This window comes from Lepidochelys olivacea (assembly GCF_965140295.1).
Source record: "Lepidochelys olivacea isolate rLepOli2 genome assembly, chromosome: 5".
NCBI classification, from domain to species: domain Eukaryota; kingdom Metazoa; phylum Chordata; order Testudines; family Cheloniidae; genus Lepidochelys; species Lepidochelys olivacea.
Window position 1 is genome coordinate 89,188,199 of NC_140415.1, and position 24,320 is coordinate 89,212,518.

The 24,320-nt window shown below is 38.9% G+C and overlaps 1 protein-coding gene across 6 annotated transcripts in view; it reads left to right on the top strand.

Moving 5' to 3' along the window:
- Positions 1–24,320, top strand: part of CDC14B (cell division cycle 14B) — an 84,760-nt gene that overhangs the window by 14,528 nt on the left and 45,912 nt on the right. For 5 of the 6 annotated variants that reach the window (XM_084629541.1, XM_084629542.1, XM_084629544.1 and 2 more), the window contains exons 2-5: positions 569–662; positions 1,966–2,041; positions 8,644–8,736; positions 23,751–23,827. In XM_084629541.1, the coding sequence (XP_084485667.1) occupies positions 569–662; positions 1,966–2,041; positions 8,644–8,736; positions 23,751–23,827 (340 nt within the window). Of the gene's footprint in view, positions 1–282; positions 337–568; positions 663–1,965; positions 2,042–8,643; positions 8,737–23,750; positions 23,828–24,320 lie in introns of those variants that run through there. The other variant, XM_084629546.1, reaches the window with a different exon arrangement.

The following is a 24,320-nucleotide window of genomic DNA, read 5'->3' on the forward strand; positions in this document are numbered from 1 at the left end:
ATTTTACTGTGCTTCACTTTCCTCTTTTGGTAACGTTTACCCTCTCCTCCCACCTTCACCCTCACATCCCTAATAGACTCAAAATATCTTGTTTTATATTCCTATAATAAGTGTCCAGGTCATGTTCTTGTGTGTGTGGCTGGTTAGTTGGTTGGTTGTTTTGTGATTTCATAAGAGCCAGATTTGCTCCTCTCTGAATTGTAGTAGTCAATAGATGTGTGTGTATATAGACAAACACAAAGTCTCCCAAATCAGCTATGGGAGGGCAGTCTGGTTATCCTCTGAACAACTTGTTTGCCAAAGGAAAACCACAGTGAGCTTTTGACTAAATTACAAGTAAGTTTTAAACTGTTTGGTAACCAAAACCTAGCCTTTGAACTTAATCATTGTCTTCCTTGTTGTCTAGTGCCTGAAAAATAATGTCCTCTAATCTGGAAACCCTGAAAGGAAAATTTGGTACTAAATTGTGACCATTTAAAGTTATTACATTTAAGAGCAACATTTCAAGTTTTCTGTGGAAATTTGTAATGTTAAGGGTAGTATTAGTTTAAAATCTCTTGCATTTCAGGTCGCCTTTATTTTGCAATTCTCTGCCAAAAACCAAAGAGTGGTGTTGCAAATACACATTATTTCTGCATAGATGATGAACTTGTATACGAGAAGTAAGTACAGTCCTTATTCTTGTATTCTACAGAACGTTGCCGTAAATTGGTAAGAAAAGCACTAATAAGCAAGTGATGTAATTCTTATTCTGTTTTTATTAGCAGTAGTTAAAACTTCTATACAGATTACAGAAGTTTATGTATGGAGTTTATTCTCAAAACTAGTGTACTAGTGCCAGCTAATTTCACTTGCAATGGGACTTTATACGTGAGAGGGCCTGGTGGCTCCCCACCAATTTCTGTCTTGAAAAATTTCAGAAACTTTTTGTTTCTTACTTATACCTTATTCCTACTGGAAGATATCGGAATACTTTACAACAAGTTAAAAACAATTTAGAAGCATTAACTGAAATATTTAGCCAGAAGGAATGTTTCTAGTTGCCAAAATACCGGGGTAAAATATCTAAACTTCCTAGAATAATAGATGGGTCAAAACCTGGCAGTTGCTGACTCAGCACTTCATGACCCGAGCATAATAGCTACATTAATAGCTACAGTGAACTGCATCGGTCTTTCAGATAAGACCTTGACATTTATTTTATTATTTATTTTTATGATACTCTGCATGGATATTAAAGATCCCTTAGTACTTTTGAAAAAAAATAAGAGTATCTTTAGTTAAAAATTTCTATGCTCACCTTACCCAGGTTGTGATGTTTTGTTCGTTTTCTGTATTTCAGTGGGGCTCTGTATACACAGTGGTAGAATGTTGTGAGGATTAATGAGTAAATATATAAATAATGTGAATCTGATAGCTTTTAAACATAGTGCCAGCAGAAGATTTTGGAATTAATTAATTAACCTTGTTTTTGAATGGTGACAGGTTTCAGAGTGGTAGCCGTGTTAGTCTGTATCAGCAAAAAGAATGAGGAGTACTTGTGGCACCTTAGGGACTAACAAATTTATAAATTAGTCCCTAAGGTGCCACAAGTACTCCTCGTTCTTCTTCTTTTTGAAGGCATGTTTTTGCACTGTCGTTAAAATCAAGAGTTCCTAACGTGGTGCCAAAAAAGTTATCTTACTGTGAGCTTTCAAAAGTTTGCTCACTTCATCATTTCATTGACCTTTTAGGAGGTCTTGTGTGGAGAAGAAAGTAGAATAAATTTAAAAATAAAGTTTTAAAAGCTGATGAAATACTACAGAACTATACTTATTGTATGCAGGATGGCAATTTCAAGAAGTTGTACCGAATTTAATGTGTGCATTAATTATTAGTTTTTATGTGGTGCATGTGGATTTCTTTAAAATTATTTCTACAAAACATGTACAAGCAAAATGTTTTCTTTCTTTCCCTCCCCACAAGCTTCTACGCAGATTTTGGACCTCTCAATCTGGCAATGGTTTACAGATATTGTTGCAAGCTAAATAAGAAATTAAAGGTAAAAACTGTTTTGTACCAAATAGACATAAAATATTGGAATTGGCCCATTTATAAAAATGGTGAGGTGAATAAATGTTCCTTGTTTGAGAAATATCTTCAAATTGATATGTGGATTGCCATTCAGGCTTGTGTTTTGGATGAGTACACACTAAACTGTATGTAGTATATATTTGTGTTTTCAGATTTGGCCAGATTATATTTTCGGGCGGGTGTGTGGTGTGGAGGGAAAAGACAGAGAGTGAGGGATGTAAGAGGAGGAGAACTATTTGCCTTTAGGACATAGTAGTTGTACAGTAATTATTGTGAAACTGCAACTTCTAAGTATTGGTACTGTTAGAAACAACTAGAAGAACTCTTAGTGGGCAAAGGTCTCTTTCAATAGAAGGCCCCCTCCTCTGGAATTCAGTCTCCTTGGAAATCTGCCAAGGTCTAGTGAGTTTCAGGGCTCAATGAGAGACACATTTATTTGATTTGACTTCTGTTTGATTTGTTTTAATTTGATTTTTTAAATTTTTTTAATTTTTTGGTCTTCACAACATTTCTATAGAGAGCCACATTTGCTTTTTAAAAAAATATTCAGGGCTCACTCCTGCAAGGTGACTGAGCACCCTTACTCCTGCAGTTGAGGTAGGGTGACCAGATAGCAAGTGTGAAAAATCAGGACAGGAGTAGGGGGTAATAGGTTCGTATATAAGACAAAGCCCTGAATATTGGGCCTGTCCCTATAAAATCAGGACATCTGGTCACCCTAAGTTGAGGTAACTTGCTATGTCTGAGGAGGCGCTCTGTACCTTTCAGAATTGGGCTCTTGGTAGATGTTATGTTTTATAGTATCTCTATAAATCGAAATAATGAAGTCTTACATTTTCTATATCAATTCAAGTTATCCAGTGCAAGTTTGTCAACAGAGGTTGGAGTACAAAACGTGGTAGGCAAATAAAAATCTTACTAAAATTCATATGCTCTTTGCTTGTTCAAAAGCCCATTAGTCAGATTTTGAAACCCTACACTGAACTGTGAAAACTGGAAGTATGCAATACAATATGTCTTTTACGGAAAATCTTGGCATTTTGTGAATGTTCCTTGCTGTCTAGCACTGGTGTCAAGCTGTCTGCTTCAGATTCATTGTGCCAAATACACTACAATGGGTTGTTTCGCTTAGCCATGAGAATTTGCCCTGATTTTGCTTGAAAATTATTCCACAGAAGTTTCTGTATTGTGATTTATTTTTAAATGGGTTGGTTTGTGAGAGCAATATACTTGAATGCTAGATGTTTTAAAGGGATGTTCAGTGCAGAACTCATTCTACACTGATCATAGTGGTATCTGAGTGACTCGTTTCACTTTTAAGCATTGTGGTATTTTTGGCTAACAGAATGGGCTGATAAGAGAAATCGTTCATTTGTAGTGCACATTTAAAACATATTGCCATCACTTCATTAGTAAGGTTGTAATTTTCTATTGAAAATCCAGTTCTGTCTCCCCTCAAACAAGGTATATCATGGAGTTGGATGGTGGTTTATCAAAATTTGAGATGATTCAAACACAAGTGGTTTCTGATTTAGGACTTTAAAAATATGGATGTAATTCATATTTTGAAAATTATTCTAAGGTTTCTGATCAAGCTATATCACAGAAATAGCTTGCAGTAAAAATTTAGACTATTCTGAAAATTTTACCCAAAATCTTGTCAAGGACCCTTGGCTAAGACAAATCCTGAGCCTATCTCCCTTTTGAAACTGGGACTGGGGTGCTTATGAAAATTTTATTTCTAGTGTATAGGACTATGATTGGTAAGTGAAAAATGTTGGAGTAATTTCATATAGCTATTTTGAAATCTCATAGGGATCCTAGTAGAGGTTTAAAAACATTGCTAAAGTTCTGATACTCTATAGAACCCTCCCTTTCAGTGCATAGCTTCAAAATATGAATTTGTAATGGGAGTTATTGTGTTTATGGCTACTTTTTCTAACTTTATGGGGGAAATCCCAGAATTCCTACCTCACTCGTTGTCATCACTGGTATTGCCTCTTGCCTGCCCATATCCTCCAGTAACAGCCACCCAGCGCTGCTGTTTCAGTTTTTGTTTCTAGTGGTGTTCATTTTTTCCTTCATTCACTTTCAGGGGTGGGTAGAGGCTGCAATATAATCTCAATCTCCTAAAATTTCTTTCCTATACCCATTCTAGACTTCATGGCATTTATCAGCAGTGCCACCAGTAGAAACTGAGAGCATTCTCCATCAGTATGTGAGCCAATACAGTTACCCTTTTCTATGCCCCCAATGTCCATAAACTTTCCTTGGAGTGAAAGTTTTGCTGAAGGGGAGGGAGGAATGTCTCCTCCAGCCAGGCAGTTTAAGAAATACTGGGAACATATTTATGTAAACGGGAAAAGAGAGAGGAGCAGTGCCTGCCTCTGAGTCATGGGCAATAGCAGCAGTAGGCCGGTCTCAGCAGGTCTGATAGACTTAAATTTTGCCAAAATACTCGGATGCAGGGAAGCTTCAGACTGCTAGCCACAAATCATCTTGTAGCCCTTGTTCCATTGAGTTGGAGAATCCGGTCTACATTATTCAACATCTGTTATACTTACTGATTGTAATAGAGCACATACTTCTAACTGCCTAATAAGATTCACAGTATTGCCAACTCCACAAGCTCTAAAACCATTAGACAGACAAAAATATTCATATGACTAGTTTTAAAAAAAACAAGATTTTTTTTTTAAACTTGCATTGGATTTATGATTTGTTTTCCGATATTTGAAATAGTGGATGGAATTATCCCTATTTGTGTTTGCATATTTCAGGTGGGAATTCCTAATGTGTAATAAATACAAATTGGGAGACCTTCTTTTCTTTTTGGCTGATAGGTGGGGCTAATCCCTTCCCAAAGTATTGTCCTAGGCTCCCTGCAGCTCCCACTGTCCAGTGGGCACTACCCTGCCTCATGCTGTGCATTCTCTGGACTCCCTCCTCCCTTCAGGATATCAGGATTGCTAATTCCAAGTGTTCAAAAATCATGAGTCTGTCCCCCCCCACCCCCCAAATGATGAGCTTTTAATGAGTAAATTTGGGGTAGTTTGTTCTTGTTTCCTGGCTTTGAGCCTTTAGGGTTCACGTGTTCAAGGTTTTCTCCATCACCTAGAAACTGTTTTTTTTTTTAATTGAAAAGCTGAGTGTCTAATGTAATTTTTAGACTCAAGGAGCTTTAAGAGAACCCCCTGAAATATCCCAAGACTTGCAATTAAAATAGTGAGAGTTAGCAACTCGGAGATACTGCCCCTGCCCAGCTCCCTGTCCTTCCCTCTGTCCCCATGTATTGCCCACACACAACTTCCCTCCATATAGGATTTTGATGGTGGGACACGGAAAGGAGGAGAGAGTGCAACTGGGCTAGAGTCTACGCCCGACAGGCTGGAGAGAAGGGGATGCAGGGACACATACTCCTTGAATCCTTTCTCCCTCTGCCCATTGCTCACCATTGCTACTCTAACTGTTGGTGGGTAGGAGCTACATGTTGGTCCCGATCCAGCTCCCTTTTTCTATGCCTGTCCTCATGGACTGCTGCACCTGTGCTCTGCACGGACAGCAAAAGCAGAGAGGAGTAAAGACTCTGAAGAAGGTAGCAGTCTGTTGGGATCCTGGAGATGGGTGGGTGGAGCCTGCCCACTACTAAAGGACCTCCCTCAGCCTAAGGGGAAGATCCACAAAGTCCGGGATCTCAGTTAAGTACGGGAGACAACTAAAGATATAACAGGGACAGGAGTGAGGTTACAGGGCTAAATGAAGGGAACCCGATAGGGACACCAAGCAGACACCCGCTGTTCTTCGAAGGTGACAAGGGAGCCAGCGGATGCCGCCCAGAGGAACTCTGCCGGGATGTGTGAGACCAGGGAGGAGTGGAAGTCAGCCCCACAGTCACAGAGCACCCCCTCATCTACCATCCTCTTCCTGGTGGTGTAAATGGCTACTTTGGCTAGTGCCAGGAGGAGGTTGATGAGGAGGTCTCATGACTTAGTGGGGCCACAGATAGTGTGTGCAAAGATGAACAAGTGTGGGGAGAAGTGCAGCCAGAACCACAGCAGGAGGTTCTGGAGGAGCCGGAATAGGGGCTGCAACCGAAGAAGGCAGCAGTTAGAGCAGCAGCCTCTGCTGGTGGCAGCTGGGACTTCAACCTATTGCCTGCAGCTTAGGCTCTCAGCAGCTGTCTCTGGTGGATGCAGCCAGAATTTCAGCATGAGCTTCAGCTCATGCTGAAATTCTGGGCTGCCAGGAACTTGTGAAAAGGCAATGTTAATGCTGAAAAATGAGACTAATGGGACTAATGAGAATGAACTGGCAGCACGGGATTCAAATACCACATTAGAAGAGAGGAGGAGATTGGGCAAGTATGCAGGGCAGGAGTTAAAGTTGGTTGTGGAAACATAAGTTTGAATTTTTGGAGTTTTTGAAAAATATTTACTTTTATGTCTGTTTTAAAATATTACAACTTTCTAATTTTTCAATATAACATTTAATATCAATGTTGAAATTGTTAAAATAACTGAAGAAAATACCACCAAAAAGAACACAGTAACTTTTCCCTTTAACATAAAATTACTGTTTTTTCATAATGAAAATTATTAGGGCTGTCGATTAATTGCAGTTAACTCGCGTGATTAACTTAAAAAAATTAATAAGTTTTAATTGCACTGTTAATAGAATACCAATTGAAATTTATTAAATATTTTTAGATGTTTTCTACACTTTCAAATAGTTTTATTTCAATTACAACACGGAACACAAAGTGTACAGAGCTCATTTATATTATTTTTATTACAAATATTTGCACTGTGAAAATGATAAACAAAAGAAATAGTATTTTTCAATTCACCTCATACAAGTACCATAATGCAATCTCTTTATCGTGAAAGTGCAATTTACAAATGTAGATTTTTTTTATGTAACTGCACTAAAAAAAACAAAACAAAATGTAAAGCTTTAGAGCCTACAAGTCCACTCAGTCCTACTTCATGTTCAGCCAATTGCTAAGACAAACAAGTTTATTTACATTTATAGGAGATAATGCTGCCTGCTTCTTATTTACAATGTCACCTGAAAGTGAGAACAGGCATTCACATGGCACTTTTGTAGCCACAGTTGCAAGGTATTTATGTGCCAGATATGCTAAACATTCATATGCCCCTTCATGCTTCAACCACCATTCTAGAGGACATGCTTTCATGCTGATGACACTTTTTTAAAAAAAAAATGCATTAATAAAATTTGTGACTGAACTCCTTGAGGGAGAATTGTATGTCTCCTGTTCTGTTTTACCCACATTCTGCCATATATTTCATGTTATAGTAGTCTTATGTAATGACCCAGCACATGTTCATTTTAAGAACACTTTCACTGCAGATTTGACAAAACGCAAAGAAGGTTCCAATGTGAGATTTCTGAAGATCGCTCCAGCACTCGATCCAAGATTTAAGAAGTGCCTTCCAAAATCTGAGAGGGATGAGGTGTGGAGCATGCTTTCAGAAGTCTTAAAAGAGCAATACTCAGATGCAGAAACTACAGAACCCAGACCTCCAAAAAAGAAAATCAACCATCTGCTGGTGGCATCTGACTCAGATGATGAAAATGAACATGCGTCAGTCCACTCCGCCTTGGATCGTTATCAAGCAAAACCCACCTTCAGCATGGATGCATGTTCTCTGGAATGGTGGTTGAAGCATGAAGAGACATATGAATCTTTAGCTCATCTGGCACGTAAATATCTTGCAACACTGGTTACAACAGTGCCATGTGAACGCCTGTTCTCACTTTAAGGTGACATTGTAAACAAGAAGTGGGGAGCATTATCTCCTGCAAATGTAAACAAACTTGTTTGTCTGAGTGACTGGCTGAACAAGAAGTAGGACTGAGTGGACTTGTAGGCTCTAAAGTTTTACCTTGTTTTATTTTTGAATGCAGTTATTTTTTTGTACATAATTCTACATTTGTAAGGTCAACTTTCATGACCGATTTCGTTACAGTACTTGTATGAGGTGAATTTAAAAATAATATTTCTTTTGTTTTTATAGCACAAATATTTGTAATCAAAAATAAATATAAAGTGAGAATTGTACACTTTGTGTCCTGTGTTGTAATTGAAATAAATATATTTGAAAATGTAGAAAACATCTAAAAATATTTAAATAAATGGTATTCTGTTGTGGTTTAACAATGCAATTAATCGTTTGACAGCCCTAAAAATTATATTTGAAATTTTGTAAAAATGTTCACTCTGCCACTCTCATTTAGAATGGCTTAACATGGTGCAGTGTAACTAGGTTTTCAACAGACTTGATGCTTTATCAACCAGTACACTAAAACCCTGATCCTGCCTGGATGCTGAGCACTTCTCAGGATTGAAAATGGAATAACACATTTGATCATATCTTAACCAGAAAGGCATTGGAATTAATTTTGGAAACCTTATTTCCAATGAGGCCAATTTCTGTGTGTAGTTGGCTTTTCTGCTGCAGTGATTTCAAACTTATTTTTATCAGGCTATGCAGATTTATGTTCAAAGTGCCAAATTATAACCCTGTTGTTCATTTCTTGATGCAGTCATTTACATTGATAAGGAAGAAAATAATTCATTATACTGGCTTTGATCAGAAAAAACAAGCAAATGCTGCATTCCTCATAGGCTCTTACGCAGTAAGTATTTAACCTTTTACCATAAATTGAATTGCTACGTTTTGTTTTTTATCATTTTCCCATATGCAGTCCTTAAAATACGAAGAATGATACTCCCCCCCCCCCCTTGCCCCATTTTAAAAAGTGGTGCTGGAGAGGGCTAAGAGTTTGACTTCCTGGTGTTGCTCTTGACTTTTTTCTTTACTATATAGAGATTACCCAAACTTTTTTTTTTCCCAACAAAGTGATCGATGTGACAGGAAAGGCCCCTAAGAGATTTTTATTTCTTTGCTGCCCAAAAATCTTCTGGGTGGGTGTTTCTAAAATCTCTTAGCTGATATAGGTGCACAAATCCTATAAATTCTTTTAAAGTTACTTAGGTTCTTTTGGAAAATGCACCTTCTGTCTTTTATTGCCAATATTTAATTTTTTTAAAGAAAATTGATTAATTCTTGATACTTTATCGTATTTCATCCTTTTTGTAAAGCCCAAATACCACCAAATGTTTTATTTCTGAGTTTATATGTTGGGAAATATATCTTCTCCAGCCTATCCCTTTCCTGACACAGGCCAGGGATGGAACTTAGGGGAAGGAAGAAAAAGCCGTATGTGGTGTGCTCAGAACGGATATAATATCCAGGGGTGTAGAGGGGAATGTAGATAGAGTGCCTGAAGATGCACTGAGTCAGGTGCTTGGCGATGTAGGGAAAAACCTAATAACCGATTGTGTTCATATTGCTCAATCTCTCTGAAAGACTAAGTTTGAAGCAGTAACCTCAGAAATGTGTAGTGAAGGTCTAAAATGCAGAATGTTTGAAATGTAAAGATGCAACAGACTGTAGATTGTTAACATTGTGGTATTTGACTTGTGTTGCATCTTGACTGCACTTGACTTTTTTTAATTTCTCTTTGAGCATTGACTAAAAATAAAGAATGGGATGAAGGACCTGTGCTCTTCATCTTACTGGTGACTTGAGAGGGGGTTTAGAGTCCATACAGCCCTGAGTCATTCCCCTTTAAGAGCTCTGGAGGGCTATAAAGCTCCTGCGTTTCTGTTTCCCTGCTGCTGGTTTGTGTTATGGAGTAGGTCTGTTTCCAGCTCCCCATGGTCTTCCTGTTGCCTGTTCTGCTGTACTTTTATAATGTCAAAATCTTCATTTATATGTGACAATTTCTTTCAACTGAAACCTCCAAGTGTTTAGAAATGTTACATTCTCATTGCAGCATTCTGAAACTGAATGGAAATATGCAGCATATTTTGCTTCAGCTTAATTGTTTGGAGTCAAGATACTAGAGCAACTGATTGGTCACAGTTTTTAAGCAAGAAAAAAAAACAATCCTTAGAAGTGATTTGATTACTCTGTAGGCCAAAAAGTAAATGTGGACTGCTTTTATTATAGAATGTTCCTTTTCTTCTTTTATTATTTTTTGTCCTGTGTGTAGTACCATGGCATCAGCATAGCCATGGTCATCCTATGCAGAACCCAAAATGCAGAAATAATAAATAATCAGTGGCAGAGTAATCCATGATTTTAGTAACTTGTCGTAAAATACCTTTTTAAAATTAACTTTTAACAGTCCTGCTCCTGATCATCCATTCAGTTTTCCTGCCATGGCACCATACACTGGAGCACACAGTTGGAGGGGACTGTTTGTATAAACCTTCATAAATACATAGGGCCATATTTTCTCCTCCCACTTGGATACTGGTGGGAGGGCACTGATTACTCCTGATGGAATTCTTCACCAAAAAATTAAAAATTCTGCACACGATATTTTAAAATTCTACATATTTTATTTGTCAGAGTAGCACAATATAATCACACCAATTCAATTATTTTGGTAATTTATTTCAAAATACCTGCCAACAAGTATGTCTGTAACAATATGGACAACAAAAAAGATTCAGGAAATGTTTTTTGACAAATAGATTACTTAGTAGGCATATTAATATATAACTTTGAGAAAAAATTCATTTAAACTACAATACAGAAACATATTTCCTGCATCCCTCAGAAACAGTACAAAGGCTTACGGGAATCAGTGGTAATGGAGGAGCTAAGCAAGAGGGAAGCAATTCCTGGGAAGGAGCCTGGTAGTGAACCTGGAGGGTTATTGGATGTGGGTGGGAGAAGTATGGAACAGGTTTTTTGGGGGGTGGAGGAGATTGTTAGGGAGTTGGGGAGCCTCCTACGTGCAGACCCTGTCTGACCCCTAGTATCTCCCATTCAGTCCGGCACATCTCCCCGCATCCCCATGTGGCCCTACATCCCCATTCCGCCACCCCCATCCCAACTTGCATTCAGCACCCGCCCCACTCTGTCCCCGGCACTATCCCTTCTAAGCCCCAGTCTGTAACCTCCCAGCATCCCCCTGTGCCCCGCTCTGTCCTCCCCCCATATCCCATGCCTTCTCACCTGGCCCCGCAGGCAGGGTGCTGTGAAGAACCCAGCCTCTCCTCCCTATTGGCTGCTGACTGCTACTGCCAGTGAGCTGCCTGCCCTCTGTTCTGGTGCCACAGCAGCACATGGTGGGCGAAAGACATAATTGCAGTGCCTTATTTACAGATTAAATAATCTGTGGGGGATGTGAATTCTGTTCATGCGCAGTGGCGCAGAATTCCCCTAGGAGTAACAGATAAAGAGAATACTGCCTCTGGGGATATCTCCTTACCCACTAATCCCATAGAAGATCTTCCATGGAGAGCTAGATATGTGGACTGAGAGAGGGTTATGTGAAGATCATCCACACATTGCAGAACTGTACCCCCAAGGGCAGACCTGTCATTAAACTACCCAGACATTCATACGTGGAGTCCCCCTCAGGTCTTTCCATTGTCTGTAGTGGGAACTGAATCATGCTTTAAGAGAAAAATGGCTTAGAAACTGCTCCAGTATGTATGATACATATATATATATATTCAGAAAGACTTATTTAATTTGTAAAATATTTTGTGCTGCTTTTATATCATTAGGGAAATATATGTATTTAAACATGTATTTATTTGAATTAAACTTACATGAGTTTAAGAAACTAGGCCCCAGTGCTTAGAATAATGTAAGTTCTTGCCTCTGGTAGTCAATAGTATACTCAGTTATTGGGCAAAATTCTCTAAAGCTCAGTACAGGGAAGTGTAAACGGAATGAATGAAAAATTTAAGTTTGTATGTATATTTAAGCTTTCCAGCCCATTGGCCTATCAGTAATGCTCTTCACTGTTACGTTGAAGATCTGGGTTTAGTTTCTTGCTTCCTAGGCTGTCAAGATTGTGAGTCCTTCGTGACATTTTGACTTCTGTCACTTGAGTGGTATTAGATGCCTGAAGGGATCTCATTTCTACAACCCGCTTCTGTTCCAGTTCTGGAAACATATTGGCCACACTGCAGATTAGGGAAGGGAGGAGTTTGGGTGGGAAGCAGGTGAAATTAGATAGGGGAGGAAGTCATCAGAGATGCAACAGTGAAATGAATAGTGCTGTGTTTTTACTCTATGGGATGGAGAAGAATACAAACCAAAATGTGTTAAATTGTTACACCAAGTTGCTGTTAAATAAGTCTGTTCTAAAATACAGAAATTAAAAAGGTTTTTTTTATTCTTCATGAGAAAGATGAAGGTTCTTATCATTTCACACTTCTTGCCAGTTCAAAAGAATAGAATTGAATTAACTGCAGCTCGAAAGATTGTCTCTTCTGCCCAACATGAGTTGGTCCAGTAAAAAATATTACCTCACCCACCTTGTCACTATCAAATAGAATAGTCCCTTGTAACTAGGATTTTAAAACTGTTGTAGCTCTTAATTTGGAGGGTTAATTTTGGGGCCCATTTTAAGACTTACTTTTAGGGGAATGATCACACTTAAATGTGTTAATTTTAAGTAATCTCTTTTTAAGATAAGCCATATCGCTGTATATGTGCTAAATAAAAATTGTTTATCACACAAAGACTTTCCTGTTTTAGGGAACGGTACTGACATTGAATTTTTGCTCTTTTTTTTTTTTTTAACACTCAGCTGTATAAAACGTGAGGTAGCACCCCAAGTTTATAATGCAATAAATGTAAAATAATTAGTACTCCTCAGAGCCTGTCTGTCTAGGAACAATCAATAGTAAGCATTCAAGTGATACATCAGTACTGTTAACTTGAAAGCCTCTTGCTTTGAAACCTGTTTGTCCTTAACGTTGCAACGATCAATAATTTGTTGCATCGTGTAATCCTTGTAACGTTCACTTAAGCAAATCAAGGCATACCATAGCAACGTTTGTCATTGAAGTGAGGTGAGCTATACCGTTCCTGACTTTCTAAAGTAATTATGAAAGTCCTAGTTAACTGTTGTGAGGCTGAGAGACTGAGATCAATGATTTGGTGTATGAGCAAAGGCTGTTCCAACTCTTTTCTTCACCATTATGTTTTTTTAATATTTTACCCCCCATCCCTTTTCATTTAACAACTTTTTTCCCCTCTAGTTTCCGAATGGGCCATCCAGCCTAAACACTTCTTTTTATATCTACTGCTTTCTTCCAGGTATGCCTCATGTGCCAGCCAGGCCTAACTCAAGCAGCCAGAGCTCTTCAATGTAACATGATCTTCAAGATAAAAAGCAAAGTTTTTGTTTTTAAATAAACTCCTTTAAGATCCCAAATCTATAACAAAATGTAAGTGTATTTCTATCACTACATTTACTCTGTTGGTGATTTGGAATCTTAATCCCTTTCATTTCTGGTCCTACCCTGCACTTTCTGTAATGTCAGTCTGTTAAATTGTCATTGAAGTGATCAAAATACACCAGCAGGGATACAAGCGTCTGGCCATGTGAGATTGGGATGTATCTCACATGATCAGCAGCACAGAACAAGTATCTTACTCAAACACAAAGGCTGGGGGCTAAAAGTATTTGGTTTAATTATTTAAAAACAAAGCCAACTTTGTGTCATCCTTAAGGTAGAACTGTCTTTATCTGGAAGCAATCTACATTATTTAGGCCTTACTGTTCTACCAAACAGAGATTCTTTGAGATTATCTATAATGTCTCTGTAATGGCTTCTTTTGATCCTCACCAGAACTTAAGTGTGGATGGAGAAAGCCTCCTTCTTCCATCTTTATTGTGTCTGTACTCAGATAAACCAAATTTAACCTCCTCCCTTATTCCTATCTCCCTTTGCTGCATTAACTTAGTAACAGTGTTTCTTTTCTCAGGCTTGGCACTAATTATGTACTTGGAGGGCAATCCTCCATGGGTACCGCCCCAAGAACTGCTGTAATTCAGGTCACCTTCTCCAGGACTCATCTCTGTACTTTGTCTATTTTCTCATCTTCTTTCTTCAGGGTAAGCAGTGTTTCCTTCACCAATTCTGATCCATGCTGCTATTCTGTTTTTGCTATCTCAATTTGAAAATGCCACACCTAGGAAAAATTATTTTGGAGAGAAGGAGGGAGCTGTCCAAGCAATAGCACTTCTGTTTGTGATACTCAGTGCACAGCTCCTCTTTTAGTGTTTGCACAGTGATTAATCTTTGACTAAGGCTATATGGGGTGTATGTGGAAAGGAATTGACAGCAGTATATTTTTGGAGGGAGGAAGTATAAGACTCCATTACTTATCCTTCATTTAAGCAAAACCTGCCTTGAGTCTTGTCTTTCTCCTTCAGAATTCGCCCTTTACAACATTTCCCTATTCTGACTTATTTTAAAAAGTTGTAGAAAAACTGTTACTCTGAAACGTGTGAATGCTAGTTACAGTAACAGCAGTGTTAGTCTGTATTCGCAAAAAGAAAAGGAGTACTTGTGGCACCTCAGAGACTAACCAATTTATTTGAGCATAAGCTTTCGTGAGCTACAGCTCACTTCATTGGATGCCTAAAGTGGAAAATACAGTGAGGAGATTTATATACACACAGACCATGAAAAAATGGGTGTTTATCATACACATTGTAAGTGATCACTTAAGATGAGCTATTACCAGCAGGAGAGTGGGGTGGAGGGAGAGAAAACCTTTTGAAGTGATAATCAAGGTGGGCCATTTCCAGGAGTTAACAAGAACGTCTGAGGAATGGGTTTGGGCGGGGGGGAGGGGAGGAATAAACAAGAGGAAATAGTTTTACTTTGTATAATGACTCAACCACTCCCAGTCTCTATTCAAGCCTAAGTTAATTGTATCCAATTTGCAAATTAATTCCAATTCAGCAGTCTCTCATTGGAGTCTGTTTTTGAAGTTTTTTTGTTGAAGAATAGTCACTTTTAGGTCAGAAATCGAGTGACCAGAGAGATTGAAGCATTCTCCGACTGGTTTATGAATGTTACAATTCTTGACATCTGATTTGTGTCCATTTATTCTTTTACGTAGAGACTGTCCAGTTTGACCAATGTACATGGCAGAGGGGCATTGCTGGCACATGATGGCATATATCACATTGGTAGATGTGCAGGTGAACGAGCCTCTGATAGCGTGGCTGATGTGATTAGGCCCTATGATGGTGTCCCCTGAATAGATATGTGGGCACAGTTGGCAACGGGCTTTGTTGCAAGGATAGGTTCCTGGGCTGAAATTGTGGAAAAGCAGCATCACTTGCCCCATAACCTCAGCAGTGCAGAACACAATGCCATCCACAGCCTCAGAAACTACTCTGACATCATAATCAAAAAGGCTGACAAAGGAGGTGCTGTTGTCATCATGAATAGGTCAGAATATGAACAAGAGGCTGCTCAGCAGCTCTCCAACACCACTTTCTACAAGCCATTACCCTCTGATCCCACTGAGGGTTACCAAAAGAAACTACACCATTTGCTCCAGAAACTCCCTGAAAAAGCACAAGAACAAATCCGCACAGACACACCCCTGGAACCCCGACCTGGGGTATTCTGTCTGCTACCGAAGATCCATAAACCTGGGAATCCTGGGCACCCCATCATCTCAGGCATTGGCACCCTGACAGCAGGATTGTCTGGCTATGACGTTCTTGTTAACTCCTGGAAATGGCCCACCTTGATTATCACTTCAAAAGGTTTTCTCTCCCTCCACCCCACTCTCCTGCTGGTAATAGCTCATCTTAAGTGATCGCTCTCCTTACAATGTGTATGATAAACACCCATTTTTTCATGGTCCGTGTGTATATAAATCTCCTCACTGTATTTTCCACTTTAGGCATCCAATGAAGTGAGCTGTAGCTCATGAAAGCTTATGCTCAGATAAATTGGTTAGCATTCACAGTAGCAGTTTAATCTCACCTCTCTCTCTACCAGGCTTTTCCAGTAGCCTTGAAGTTTACCCCTTCTTGTACTGACCTGATTTCCCCTTCTTCCTTGGTAGAAATAAGGTTGCGCGGGATGTGCTTGTACTTAAGACAGTGCTCCCTTCTAGTGTGTCCTCACTAGACTCTGCAGCTAATGGCTTTCTTGGGCTATCTTCCCTCCTCACTTGCAAGGCTTTTTATGGTTCTTCCTTTTTCATGATTAACTCTGAGTTTTTCAGAGGTGGGAGGGTTTCTCTCCTCGTGAGCTTGTTTTGATCTACTTTAATTGTTTATAAAGACAAATAACCATTTGTCTTTCATTGGCCATCTGTGTGTTTCATGACAACACAACAAATTTAACTCTGACCTTTAGGTTAATTTGCTGTATTTTTATCTTGATTCTGCTATTTAAATATTTTCTTGTAAAACATATGATTAGGTGGGAAATATCAGTTAATCTATCAGCTGTTGAGAATCTTTTCTTGTAAAGTATTTATATATTCTTGAGAAACCACAATCATCCATGTAATAGAACTGTTCAGTATTAATTTATGGTAAAATGTATGCATCTGTGTGGACTTGCATTTGAGGCTGATCTATGTGCTATACATGTACTGTAGATTCTATGTTTGTTTAGAAGGGGGTTGTGATGTGTTTGTTTGCAGTTTACAGCTGTTAGAATTATTATTTTGGGTAAGTGTTAAAGCAGTTGTCATGACATAATAAATCTTATGCTTCCCATAAGCATATTTCGTTATTTTCTTGGTTTTAAGTGCTTGAGTTTTGTAAATCATGTGATTAACTTGCTATGTTAAGTAGATTTTTAAATTAAGGTTTTTTTGTTGGGGGGGGAGAGTGGAGGTGGAGTTTGAATGTTCAGAGTACTTTATGAGCACTGTCTTATTTCAAATGCTATAGAAGTGTTTTGTATCACTAGAATACAGAGTTGGTTTGTTGCAATTTAACTGTTTTGAGTTAGATTTAAATAGGCTAATCTTCTGTAAAACGCAAAGTAGCAATGTAAAATTTGTATGGTGACACTACAGAATGAGGTAAAATTCTTCTTTGATAACCCTGTGTAGTACTAAAGTTTAGGATGCCTCCTTCAGATGGAAGTTCCTTTCCCTTGCTGTTATTAACTGTTTGTCCCATCTCTCTCAATGTATTTAATATGGTGGTTTGAACAATCTCTTGTTAAAATTCTAGGTTATCACCAAGTTCTAGTAAAAGAACAATTCTTTCCTTCATCCCATGGTATATATTGCTACACATAAAGGTCACTTTCTAAATTTTCCTACAGAGCTCATCCTTCTTGACAGGAGAGAGTATATGCAGACTAGGCTATCCCTCCTCTGTTGTGTAATCCAACTGATGTCGATAGGATTATGTACAAGGGTAGGGATTTGCATGAGCTGTGTTTGTAGGTATCTGTAGAAAAGTACACTTATTTGGAAAAAAATCTTCTCTTCTCAACTCTTAACGAACTTGCACCCTGTATGCCTTAACTAGAAACAGATGCCATAATTGTAAAGGTAATTAGCTAGGGTGATAGTATGCTCCCATTGCTAATTACAGGCATATTATTTATGTACTGTGAGATCAGGATTTTTTTTTTATGTATATAAAGCTAACAGGGGAATTTTAGATAATCTAGAACAGTAGTAGTGTTGATCCATGGATGAAACTGCAATGGATTATTATGGTTGACTGAAAAATGCCTGTTCTGTGTTAATAACTTAACTGACAGTTACTTACCATATTTTTAAAAAAAAACCTTTTAAACTGTGCTTTTGTATAACAGTAACCCCCAGTCTTTTGGAGTGAAACTTTTTCTGCATATGCACACTCACATTTAAAATAAATATAAAATATATGTATTGTACAGATATTGTATTAAAGGTGTTAGATAATGGGATTTTCCTTATTTTAAAAACAAGATTTTATTGAGCAACTAGCTGTCATGTGAGTGAAAGACAGTTTCCTGGAAAATGAATAGATTGATAACGAGAACAGTTTTAAGAAAAATTGGACATGTGCAATTTTTGTAGATTGTTTCCCATTTCATTTTTGGTATGATCTTGTATTTTACTAGCAAGATCTATTTGGATAGATCACTTGATATATTTGTTTGATTATTTGCAGCCTGTTCTCTTCTTAATACCATCTTCTATTTGTTGCATTAGTGAAATTAAAAATTTCACAAAAAGGTTGTGTGTGTATGCAAGGTGGGGGGGCTTGCACCTGAAATACTAGAACATACCCAGGGATTTTACTAGAAAAAGCTTACATTATGTATCCTAATAAACCAATCTCAACTTCAGGGTCTTTATCCCCGAAAGGCAAACCCTCTTCTTTGTTCCGCTCTTCTTCTTCTTCTTTTTTTGGCCTAAGACCTAGTTCTCTGTCCCCTAAATTTGCAAAACATGTTAGGAACTCTGTCTTCATCCTATACTATTCACGACTCCAACACTTTAATCCTTTTTTTAATCTTGTACTCTGAAATCTCAGATGTACTTCTGATCTTACAATGTGTCTCTTAGGGCAGGTCTACACTCCGGGGTTAAAATGACCTAAGTTATGCAACTCCAGCTACGTGAATAACATAGCTGGAGTCGACATAGCTTAGATTGACTTATTGCAGTGTCTACTCCGCGCTGGGTTGATGGGAGAAACTCTCCTGTCGACTTACCTTATGCTTCTCGTTCCGGTGGAGTACTGGAGTCAACAGGAGAGCAATCTGTGGTTGATTTAGCAGGTCTTCACTAGACTTGCTAAATGATCCCTGGTGAATCAATCACTGCAGCATCGATCCATAGGAAGTGTAGACATGCCCTTAGTTACCTTTTCTGTCCTTACAGTCACACTTCTCTAGCTCCTTCACCTCTTCCTTGAAGCAAGTACTTATCTTCTGTCTCCTGAAGAAATCTTCTCTCAGCTCCCACTTGCCTCCAACTGTTGCCCATCTCCCTCTTCCCCTTTGCCTTCAAACTCCTGAAGCAAGTGGTCTTTTCCCATTCACTAATTCTCTTTTCCAGTTCTTTCTTCAGTCCCCTGCACTCTGCTTACCACTTCATTCCAATGAACCTGCTCTCATTAAACTCTCAAATGACCTTTTCTTGATCAAGTCTCATGGTCACTTGCTCAAGTTCTAAAATTTCTCGGCCATCTTTAGATCTGTTGATCAATCTCCTCCACAAGTTCTACACCCTGGTTTCTGCAAATCCCATGTTTCTTTAGATCATATCTTCAAACTCCTCTTCAGTGTTCCCTGGAAACACTGGGATGCAGCTTCACCTCTCTCTCTTCCTCTCCTCCCCCCCCATCCCATCTTGTTGTCAGTATACTTCGGTCTCCTCCTCTGCTTCCTCTACACTGTGCTTACTCCAATAGATTCAGTCAACCGCTCTGTGCCAGTGATTCATAAACCTATTTTGCTACTCGCACCTTTCATCCTCTAGTTTAGTCTTACATGTTTGCTTGTGTGGCCAAGATTTTCTTCTGAATGTTCTCTTGCCAACTTGAGTTTATCTTCCATAAACCCTTCCTCTTCCCCTTCCTTTGTCACTGTTTACAGACCATCCTACCTGTACTCCAAGCTCACAATAAGTTCAGCATCATCTTTGTCTATACTCTCCTTTCTCTCCCATCTAGTCATCATCAAATCTTGTTGCTGCTTGCTTGACAATATTTCTGTAATTTGACCATTAGTTAATATCTGCATTGGCAAGGCACCTCTCTTCACTGTGACTACTATAACCTCCTCCACTATGCAACTGCAAAGATTTTTTTTTTTTTTTTTTTAAAACATGTATAGCATCTCTTTGTAGCCTTCCATCTATGGTCCAAATTTCTTGGTCAAGGTATAGTCAATGTCCAGACTCCAGGTAAAATAAGAATAAAAAATGATAATAAGTAAATAAAAATTTTGGGATCCATTCAAAAACCTCTGGCTGTCCGGATTTGGCACATGGTCCACTATTGACTACTTTGGTGTAAAGGCTGAGCCTCTCCATTTCCTCTAAAGCACCCCATAACATCACACCTACTCACCATATCCTGTACCCAAGTTCTATGCAAGCCACTTTTTACTGATGGGTCCATGTATCTCCTTCATCAGCACTTGTCTTTGCAACTTCTTATGTGTCATCTCTTACATGTAGAGCAGTGGTCTTCAACCTTTGTACGCACAAGATCACTTTTTGAATTTAAGTGCAACCCAGGATCTACCCTGCCCCTTCCCTGAGGCCCCACCCCACTCATTCCATCCCCCATCCCTCCATCGCTCGCTCTCTCCCATCCTCACTCACTTTCACCGGCCTGGGGCAAAGGTTGGGGTTCGGGAGGGGGTGCAGGCTCAGGGCTGGGGCCGAGGGGTTTGGAGTGTGGGTGAGAGGAGGCTCCAGGCTGAGGCTGCGGCAGGGGTTGGGATGAAGGAGGGGGTGTAGGCTCTGGGTGGGAGTTTGGGTGCAGGAGTATTGGGGTGCAGGAGGGGGTTTGGATTTCTGGCTCTGGGAAGGGGTTCAGCACTGGGGTTGGGGTGTTGGAGGGGATTTGGGGTGCAGGATGGGGGTAGGGGGTGCTGGCTCTGGAAGGGGGCTTAAGGCTGGGCAGGGGGTTGGGGTGCAGGAGGGGATATGGGGTGTGTGCTCTCGCTGGGCACCACTTACCTTGGGCGGTTTCCAGTAGCCAGCGCAGCAGGACTGAGGCAGGCTCCCTGCCTGCCCCGGCCCAACACCGCTCCCGGAAGCAGCTAGCATGCCCCTGCATCCCCTGGGGAGTGCACTTGGCTCTGCATGCTGCTCCTGCCTGTAAGTACCACCCTGACAGCTCCCATTGGCCATAGTTCCCCGTTCCCGGCCAATTGGAGCTGCGGGGTCGGTGCTTGCAAGCAGGAGCATCGTACGTGGAGACCTGTGTCCCCGTCCCCCCAGCACTGCAGGGATGTGCTGGCTGCTTCCGGGACCGGCGTGGGACCAGGGCAGTCAGGGAGCCTGCCTTAGCCCTGCTGCGCTGCCGGACTTTTAGCGGCTGGAGATCACGATCAACTGGTAGAGGCTCCAGGATCCACCAGTCGATCGCAGTCTACGGGTTGGTGACCAGTGATCTAGAACATTCTCCCTCCTGAAGTTCATCAAGATCATTCCCTGTCTGCACAAGTTCTGAAAAACTCAGCTATTCTGTGAAGCTTCCTTCTACAGTGACTTGTGCTCCACACGGATTTGCTCTTTAGGTCTTGTCTACCCTGGAAAATGACATCCTGTTACTGTGTACATGTGTGCAAATATTTATTAGACATGTCAGCTGTAAGTGTAGTTAGGACTGCTGTGCTGAAAGTCATATTTACTGACATAATTTTAAAAACAACTATCCTTGTCTGTATGCTGAGCATTAAGATTGTGTGTTAACAATTTGTGTGTTTAAAATCGTGTTATAACCATTTTACTGCTCAGATCAGGTCTCCATTTAAAACTTTTGCCAGTATAACAATGTTGTTTAAGGGTGTGATTTTTGTTGTTTTAAATAACACTTCTATACTGGCAAAAAAGTGCTTTTGGTAGTATAGTTTATTTCATTTGGGCAAGTGTACTCTTTTGCCAGTATAAACTGCATCTATGCAAGCAGGATAGATGGTATAAGCTGCATTTCTACCTTTTTAGTGTAGACTATGCACTAGTATAGGCCCTTACTGTTTGCTTGCACCTCTAGTTGCTATTCCTGTTCTGTGGGGAAGGGAATCTTGTTTTCCTAGTACAGCTGATGGACTGTGGAGTGCTTTGTGCAGCTTTTGGCACTATGTTAAAGGTTGAGAATAACTAGTGCTGCTGGATGTGTCGTGTCCGTTTTATCAAAACAGGCTTGACTATTCTTGGAATACAGCCTATACATCCAAACCATGTAATTGATAATTGTGGTGTTAAACTACACCGTCCTGGGAATGCTAATTGGATGGACATCTGAGGAATAGTCCTTGAACAATATTTTGTACTTAATTTTAGTCTCTTTGTCCCTGGATGTTTGTTTGACTAAAAGAAGGCAATTTTTTGGAGGGATTCAGAGTATTTAAATGACCAAAAGTAAGCTAAAATTCATACCTGTTTAAAAAATAGTTTTATTTTTGTTTCATCCTGCTACTAGCAATGTTAAATATTTTCTTGTTTATTCTCCTTGAAAGAGGAAAACCAGTAAAAGTCAACACTTTATTTTATGTTGTTTTATATTATGTCAGTTTATGTTGGTTTTGAAAATGTTTCCAGCTTTGTTACCAACATGGTTCCCCTCAACCATGATTTTGTTAAACTTCAGATCTGGCTTTACAGCTGTATAACTGTAATTACAAGGCAATGCCAGCTTTTTTTTTTTTTTTTTTTTTTTTTTAAAGAAAATATGCCTAGAAAAAGTCTTAAATGGTGAGGGAAATTTTTAAGTAGATACTTTTTTACTTTATTTCTGTCTAAAAACAAACAAAAAATACTTTTGGGCAGAAATTTTGGGAAAAGTGGCTGTTAGCACAAGAAATGTAAATTGTTTGTCTAATTTGAATGATCTTAAAGTACTTAGTTTAATGTTTGTTTTTTAATTTGCACTATTGACAAAGAGATTTAGGAAGTAATTTAAAATGTTAAAACATCTCTTAACAATTTAAACATTTTAAGATTTATACTTCAGTAAAGTACAGTGTTCTTATATAAAGATTTTCTTTATATTTAATGACATTATCCATATGAAACAATAGTTCTAATGAGAGATGGCAAATGTCCCTCACAAGGACGACTGTAAACTCTCTGGCCTCATCTTATAGTTGGAAACTGACCCACCCCTGTCAACAATCAGTGGCCTTTAACCAGTGTTGAAAATGGTGTAACAGCTAGTATATAGACAGGGCAAAATTGTTTTCAGCACAGTCGCAGAAAGGATGACTGATTGAAAAAACAATTTATAGTACTGGTTCAAGAGAAACCATTGATGAGAGTGGCTGGCAGCTACGGATCAATCTCCTGGTACAGACAGCTTTTTAGACATAATCTGTAATGAACTGGGGTCTTGTGAAGCTGGCATCCTTTCCTGATTTCTTTTAACAGTAAAATGTTTTCAGTACTTAGTACTAGATATATTTTGCCCTCATTATGTTTTTGGGGTTTCTTACCTTCTATTAAATTGTAGGCTGCTTTTTTTTTTTTTTTTTTTGGTGACATCTGTATTTAATTAGTGGACACTGCTTAACCTAGTGTTTGTTCAGGTTGTGCATTGAAGGCGATGCAAGATTTGGAATACTGTGATCTCCTACAGCTCCAACATTAAAAGGATCAACATTCTCCCTTATTACTGTATAGCAGCTTTGCAGATGGGCAGCTTTATTGCTTTGCTGGTGCCGTAGAGGTTTTGTGTTCTCTTACATTTCTTTTAAATTTTAATCACTTTAAAGTTTGTACAAAATTATCCATGAAGAATATGTTAGAGAATTACAGCAAAAATATTGTGTATTTTGTACAATAGTGTCACAAAAGCACTTTCGCTGGGATCTGAAACTCAACACAAATCCTGATGTCTATACGTTGGATGCTATGATTCATAATCTAACATTAATATTGGCCAGTATGTTATACAGTATATGCTTTGCTTCTGTCTACCACATAATTGTTTGCTTATATTCTTTTGTTCTTGATGCCGTGCTTATAGGAAAAAGACATTATCAAGCATATGGTATTTTTTATGGTATTTAGTTTAATATTTTACAATAAACATTGAACATTATTAATGGGTAGCTTAAAGTTACCATTAAAAATTATTTTCTTTCCTTCTTCCAAAAATAGATAGTATACTTAAGAGAATCACCCGAAGATGTGTACAGGCTCTTATTGGCTGGAAACGTATCTTATCTTCCTTTCAGGTAATTATAAAAATGTTAGAACTCTGTGTGTCATGATCTCTGAATGGTGTTCAGAGGCACTGAGTTGGGGACCCTTGCCTATGACTGTTGCACATCTCAACACATTTGGCAGTTTCTGATGAAAACAAGGTCAGATAGTGGAGTGATATTGCAGGTCAGTACTGAGGTGTGCTGGCAAACCTACAGTATATGAGGAAGCTTACATAACTATTTACTTTCATTAGCTTTTTTCCCCTTTGAATTCACACTAAAAAGGGAGATTGGAACAGTTAATGATAATGAATTCTAAATTAATACCATTAATTGCCCAGTCTGAATTCTCTTAACCTCGTACTAAAATATCTATTTATATAAATATTTTGTGGTGACTGCAATAATTTTGACATATCTTTTCTGTCACTTGCTGAACACACTCCCCAAAAATAGATGCCTGATTATTTAGTACTTCTTTGTGTAAAATGAAATTTTTACCAATGAAGAAACATCTAAAAAT